General features: G+C 39.9%; 1 protein-coding gene across 1 annotated transcript in view; it reads right to left on the minus strand.

Moving 5' to 3' along the window:
• Nucleotides 1-5,116, minus strand: part of LOC124280729 (C2 domain-containing protein 5-like) — a 53,967-nt gene extending 48,851 nt beyond the window's left edge. The window contains 5 exon segments of the mRNA XM_046716713.1: nt 180-310; nt 1,511-1,551; nt 2,439-2,525; nt 2,765-2,854; nt 5,051-5,116. Of these exon segments, the coding sequence (XP_046572669.1) occupies nt 180-310; nt 1,511-1,551; nt 2,439-2,525; nt 2,765-2,854 (349 nt within the window). The 5' untranslated portion in view covers nt 5,051-5,116.
• Between the last annotated feature and the right edge of the window lie 2,451 nt (nt 5,117-7,567).

A 7,567-nucleotide genomic window follows, 5' to 3' on the forward strand; every position in this document is an offset into this window, starting at 1 on the left:
ACACTTGTACTTTCCTGTGTACCCTTATTCTTTTCCATGAGTATATGTACTATAAAAAATATTAGTAAAAATATTCAATATACTTCCAGCTTCAAAAACAAAGAGAGTATTTCTGAAATTAATTACATATTATCTGCCATCAACTAGAAGCGTTTATCTACAACAGAATGGGAACTGACCATGCATGGTGTCATAGACAGGGAACCAGCCATTGATGACATGGGGACTCTCTCTGGTGAGCAGGGGGTTCAGGTCGATGTACACCTTCCCTATAGCATCGTGGGCGCTGTAGGTGTCGTAGTCAAGCACTCTGAGGGTAAAAACAGCAAATACAGCTAGGCAAGTGTTTGCAGCGACCTAGTCTTTTCAAAAGATTGTCCTCACTTGTCACACATGACCTTCACTGTGACCTTCACCTCAAATATAGGTCACTCATAACCACTTAACAAGATGGTACCTGACCCAAGCAGTTACACTCTGTTGATGAGCACAAAGTTCAATGTCATTAAGCTAGGAGGTTAAAATGAAATGATGACATAAGTTAAAGAACATTACCCCACTACTCAAATTCACCTTTGCTGTAAACAACATGTAAAATGGAAATTAATTGCCTCTTTGTCTGAAAACTATGTTTGTAAGTTTGTTGATTAATGCTGCACTCAGCAATATTCCAGCTATATGGTGTCGGTCTGTAAATAATCGAGTCTGGACCAGACAATCCTGTGATCAATAGCATGAGCATCGATCTACACAATTGGGAATAAGATGACATGTGTCAACCAAGTCAGCGAGCCTGACCATCCGATCCTATTAGTCACCTCTTATGACAAGCATGGGTTGCTGAAGACCAATTCTAACCTGGATCTTCACAGGTTTGTTTGATAACTACAGCATATATTTGACAATTTGACCTTTAGCTTTGGTTCTTCACATTCTGTAGACTGATTTACACTGTGCTGTTAGAACATTCTCCACATGTCACAGAGTGACAGTGATGACACAATCATTCATACCATCAGACATTTACTATTGTTTTGTAGGAGTGACTATTGAGGGGGAAACAACTATTGCGACAGCGATAGTCTATTGCAACATACTATTGCGATAGCGATAGTCTATTGTGACCAACTATTGCAATACTATTACTGAGTCATTTCCCAAATGAATGTGTAGTTTATATGAAATAAAAACAAGTTGAAATAGTTTCAGTATCTTTTAATAACTCATTAACTGACAAGAAACTTGAAACCCATATCAAGTTAAGAGTCATGTTTGTTAAGAGGTATCAGGGGCGGATAACGAAAGTGAACGAATCTGGTACTTCCTGTATTTTGCACTGCGCATTTATCAACAGAAGTCAATTACTAAACTATCGATAGTCACACATAAAATCGATGCATCAATAGTATTTTTGTTTCTACCATCGACTACTGGCGACTCAACAATTGCAATCCATTGATAGTTCAATGCATCGTAATAGCCTTAATGTTTTGGGTCCTCCATCACCTACCTCAGTTCCAGGGGCTCATCCTGCAGCACTTCATCGTCAACCTGAAATAATGGTGACAGTATCAGAGTTTCAAGAAATGTCGGGACAATGGTCACTTTACCAGACAGGTCTTGTCACGAATGTCACAGGAAAACTGACGGTACAAGCAAACAGAGGACACATCAGGCTTTTACGTGGCGCGAATGTGTATGCACAAATGAAGAGAATAGACGCGAAAAAAAATCACTGCATCCAAAGGGATGCACAATATTATTCAATGTACCCACAACACATCTATGACTTTGCAAAGTGTTTGTGGCTGTTTCTTTCAGAGCAGTTACATGCATCATTTCATCCCTCAGTCCACATGATCAATAATTCATTCCAGGCTCAAAAGAAATTATCAAATCATACAGTTATCTAAACTGTTACTTCACAGGATCCTCGTATTGCAAGCAAGGACTCTTAAAATTAATAATTAGGGGTCCCTGGTACCCCGATGTTTGTGAGCTGAAGTAAAACCCTGACACAATGAGGACACAAATCAGTCAGACGAGTATGTTTCTTTCTTCACATAGTGCAGAGCTACTGAGGTCCATCTTTTAGCTGTAACCTTCTCCATCTGCACTTAGTTCCGGCACAGCAACTCGGTCTTTGGCGATTTGATAAAAACCAACAAATGCATCCCTACGGGAAGCATGTGTATATGCCTCCTACACACATCAGAGATATGGACAAAAGCTTTCGATACTTGTGAGACCTTTAAAATACGATATATTCATTGACGTGTGCGTAATTGTCCGGTTTTCGATCATGTCACCGTATTTCTGTGATGAACCTTTACATATTATATAGTATGGGTGTGTGGATACTAAACCGGGGCCTAGTTTATCGGTTTTCTGACCCGCAGTGGGGGCCTATGGAATGGTGATAGTTAAGATAATCATACCTCAAACTTAAACCAATCAGAGTCCCACTGTGGGTTCAGTGACTTCCGATAGACTTCAGTCTTCATCACCTCGTTGCTGAATCGAACCTGGAAGGGAAGTACACATAAAAATACTTTTCATGATTTCACAGCATGTATCAGTTTTAAACTTAAGGACCAGTAAACAGAAATGTTTATATCTAAATGTCTATATTATTTATCAATAATATTTATCATTTTTAGACATTAGGAACTGGTAATTGGTTGCTAGATGGGGAAAGTAGAATTCATCCAGGGTTAAAATATCTTTTTGACAAGGTTTTTGGTTTATTGTAAAATGAGCTTACTTCAACAAATGCATCTGTGAGATCTGAGGCTCGATCCATCACGGGCAAATTCCGTGCCCCCAGGATACGGACTTTTAGCTTGCCTGGCATCTGCATAACACAGAGTTAAATAATCATGATAATGAAATGTGATAACTATGCCTACAGTGATAACTAAGCTACAGTACCTGGCCATAAGTATTCATGATTTTGACGCTCACGATGTCATGCTCATGGGCGCCAGAAAGTTCGCTCAGGTTTGTTGATGCGATAAAGCGATTGGCTGCAAGAGCCTCTTGATTTTTAACCAGATATTTTCAATTATATTGAGATCAGGAGACTGTGGGGGTCATTCTGTGTCAATAATACCATTTTCTTCTTTGTAGTTTTTCACAATTCTGGCCTGATGTACGGGAGCATTATCGTCCATGAATACATATGGCTCGTTTGTATAATGACGGGCTATAACTGGCCAAAGATTGTTTTCAAGGATGTCTATATACTTTGCAGCATTGGTGTTACCATTTACTGGGGTAAGAGTTCCAATCCCCTTGAAGGGGACACACCCCGTATCATCAAAGACACTTTGTTGCGAGGGCCGACACACTAAATGCGGCCGGTTTACTTCATCACCCTTCTCCACACATACACATGCTTGTCACCTCCAATAACAACCTGACTTTCGTCAGAAAAAATGTATTTACTCCAGTTATTATCAACTGTGAAATTCCTGCGTTCCCAACACCACAATCTGCTTTTTTTCAAGTTAACTTCCCAAATTGACACTGATTTTTTGGCAATTCGTTGTTTATATCCTTCGAAATTTAATTTTCTTCTGACAGTCCTCTCACTGAATGTTCGAGTCTTATTTTCGTTAATTAGTTTGTAATATTTCCCAATGTTGCCCGACGATTGTTTTTGACACACCTGATCAACGACGTTTGATCACGATCAGTGAATAGTCTTTTTCGTCCGCTTTGCAGCTTCTTTTCCACTGAACGAGTCGCTTGATATTTTGTTACCACACTTTTTATAGCTGACCAAGATCTATCCAACAGCTGATTAATTTCTGTAATTTTTTTGTTTTCTTTGTATAATTTTAAAATCAATTCTTTCGTGTCAGTTGTCAATTCATGTGATTTACGACCCCTTTGGCCCAGACGACTGCCAGAGCGGAAGTAAACAAGCAGACGATAATTTGTATGCATGTCATGTGACAGGCACATGACAGGGAATCTATTTTTCAGAAAATCAGCATTTCTGAACACTGAATGTGTCTCGCGGTGTGAAAAACAACGTCATTTCCAAAATCACGAATACTTATGGCCAGGTACTGTAGATGAAGGAATATAAAAGTTGACAATCATAACATTCAGAAAAATCGGAAAGGTGGAGAAAATGATGTAACCTCATATACGTGCATCAATTAAACAGATAGTTAAGACAATATCCAATATTGCACAGTTTTACTCTGTATGGTAACTGTTTCTAGGTTTTCTGAAAATAATTTCCATTCTCTGACTGTTACAAAAATCAATACATGCATCCTGTCAAGCCAGTTATATGTCTTGATAATGTTTATCTTGATGAAAAGTGAGATAATTTAAGCATGAAAGCATACATTTTCTAAATATTATTGGAAAACGCAATTTTATTTAAGTAGTGGAGTATAAAAGTTTGATCATGCATATAGCTGGAACAGATAAGCAGGTGAGCTGCAACAGTGATGGCACTGCTCCCTAAAGAGTCCCACTGTCTGTGAGAAGCACTGTAGTGTAATATACAGTGGAACTCAGAACATTCCTTCATTATCAAGAATAACAGCAGACATGCATGTACATCCATACTCGTTGGGACAAATCGTAAAAAATTATACATTATACAGTGCATCTAAAACGGTAGAGGCGAAACATAACTTTTCCACACTCATATGACCGGAAAGATTTCCGCCCGTAAACCCCGGGTTTTAAAAATCATTCTATGCCTAAGAATAGGTGTTTAAAAAACAACCTAACCCTAACACTAAACCCTCGATATAATCCTAATAAATAGAAAGCATTTCAGGTGGGGGTTCCGGGCGGAACTCTTACTAAATGACCTTCCGTTATGTCATGTTTGTAGTCTTAATTTCGACACGTTTGACGTTTATTATCATAAATAATATATTGCCCTTGCCCAAATTACAGGTAACGCCTACATTGTGATTGTAATGCACGTTTGTCAAAAGCAACACAACCTAAATGGATCTGCCAATGCAATGTATGACCTTAGTTCATATCATCGGAAGACATCAAGCATTCTATTTACCTTGTGTTTCAATGGTAACAAAGAAAATGTGGAATGACTCGATCTGTCACATACAGACTTCTGCCATGTTGGTTCGTAGTAAGGGGAGATAACTGTTTTCCCATGTCATTTCGGAGAATATTATCTCCCTTCATTAATTTCGCGCACCTGTCTGCCACCCGATTTCAGCATGTTCAGCATTGTATATTATTTCTCCTCATGAAACAAAATCAACAGATAACTCATTTTAGTTTCGAAAAGGATTATCAAACCCTAGCAGTGTCATTTTGATATTCTATCCAGTATATACAAGATTGTATGGATAATCAACTTAAATATATATTTTTAGCGAAGTATGGGGGTAAATAATACCACCGTTATCAAGCGGGTGGTATATCGTCGCTACGATTGCAATAAAGAAGTTTGTCATCTGCTATATTAACTATTTTTCAAATTCTACTCAAAGATCAAATTGAGAATGACTGACTAGTTTAAACGCCCTTTGTTTCATTCAACCAGTGAGTCAGACTGTGTCAGTCCTACTGCCTACTGCTGTGGTTAAAGCGTTCGCTCGTCACGCCGAAGGCCCGGGTTCGATTCCCCAACAAGGGTGAAGTTTGTTTAGCCCATTTCTGGTGTCCCTCGCCGTGATATTACTGGAATATTGCTAGAAGCGGCGTAAAACCCAACTCACTGACTCTGTCTACAAAATGACTTGGACTGGCCAGATGATTCCTGGACATGCCGCTTCAAAATCCAGCAAAACATAAACTTGAATTCTAAGAATTAGTGTGTTGAATTTAATGCAACGTTTCTCGGTATTTCCCTTCTGTGGGAAATAGATCTTTTCAAACTTTGATAACAGCTAACGAGATAGAAGGTTGTGTGTCGCAACCGGCACTCTTTCATCTATATTGCGGATATTTATGGTCACACAATCCATTGACTAACACCATAAGCAACAAGTGACTGAGCTGATTGAGTCCGCTTTAAACAGTATTCCGGTTATATCAGATGGACGTGGAGGAATCCCAAGTGTAACAGCTATTAGACTTTTACCACTTTCATGAAACGGGCATGGGACTGACAAACCAAGACACATAATCAGGGCAAATCGAGGATTCAAACCCATAGTTATCAGATCCAAGCACGTACAAGGGACGCAACTCTGCACAGTGAAATGTGGCACCTTGGACGACTCGTGAACCTTAATTAAGATGACTCGAAGGTATGCAGTTGCGTAGGGAGAGCTGAGAACAGTGAGGTGACCCAAAAGCAATGTTTCATTGCGGCAGCCTTTATCTATGCATGTTCGTTAAAATCAGCATAATCCAGAGATCGCAGACGGAAAGGAATATTGACACGCCAGTTCGTGCGCATTATGTTAACAGTGTGTTTTCTTTCTCGTATGATATGCAACTGCTGTTTGAAAGATTATATTCATGTGAAGGAGCCACCGGTCCATAAATTACATACATAGCGTTATCACCCGTCCTTTCCTGAGGAGCATGGGCTTCATTATCTATCCCTGGCGAGCCTGACCGCCGATCACGTTAGTCGCCTCTTACGACAAGCTAGGGTTACTGAAGATCAAATCTAACCCGGATCTTCACGGGTCGCCTATTTTGAACTATATTACCTTTCTTCACTGACAGCCATATTGTTTCGTTTACTCTGTTAGTTCAAATCGTTCTTTGTTTTTTGCTTGTAAGTTGTTTTATGCCCTAATAAGCAATATTCCGATTGTATGAGGATGACCTAGAATTATTCAAGTCTGTATCAGACAAGCCATTTATTATTGAGGTGATGAACAACACAACACGCTGTCGGGTCTCGACGAGACGCTATCGGCCAAGTCATCGAGCCTATTTAGTCGCCTCGGACGACAGACATAGGTTGCTGGAAATCCAATTTAACCGGAAACCCCGGCTCCCATGTAATGGTATTTGAGCCGTGCATGGGGGCGGTGGGGTAGCCTAGAGGTTAAAGCGTTCGCTCGTCACGCCGAAGACCCGGGTTCGATTCCCCACATGGGTACAATTAGTGAAGCCCATATCTGGCGTCCCCCGCCGTGATATTGCTGGAATATTGCTAAAATCAGCGTAAAACTAAACACACTCACTAACTATTAGAGCCGTGCGTCAACGCGGAAGCACATATGGTTTTTCAGTTACCTTAAAGTTCAGAATGCTAACATTAGAATTCAAGACGATATCTTGAACATTAAATATAAACTAAGGTGAAATTTCAAGATAAACTTCAATGAGCAAATGTACTTCGCCATGTGTCATAGTCTGCTTCATGTTGAGCTGACACAGTGGATGAGTTAAAATTTATCGTCACATCGGCAATATGAGCCGACACAGACATAAATAGAATTTGAATTACCCAGATAAAAAGCCAAAATATTTTGTGGCACCAATTGAGTACCGCGAGTAAGAGCTTGATATTAGTAATAACCCTTCCTGTAGTGGACCGCCTCCTTGGTGTAGTGGTCAGAGCGTCCGCCCGGAGAGCGGAAGGTCGCGGGTTCGATCC

This window comes from Haliotis rubra, unplaced genomic scaffold (assembly GCF_003918875.1).
Source record: "Haliotis rubra isolate DU_JTF1 unplaced genomic scaffold, ASM391887v1 Scf272, whole genome shotgun sequence".
In the NCBI taxonomy this organism is placed as follows: domain Eukaryota; kingdom Metazoa; phylum Mollusca; class Gastropoda; order Lepetellida; family Haliotidae; genus Haliotis; species Haliotis rubra.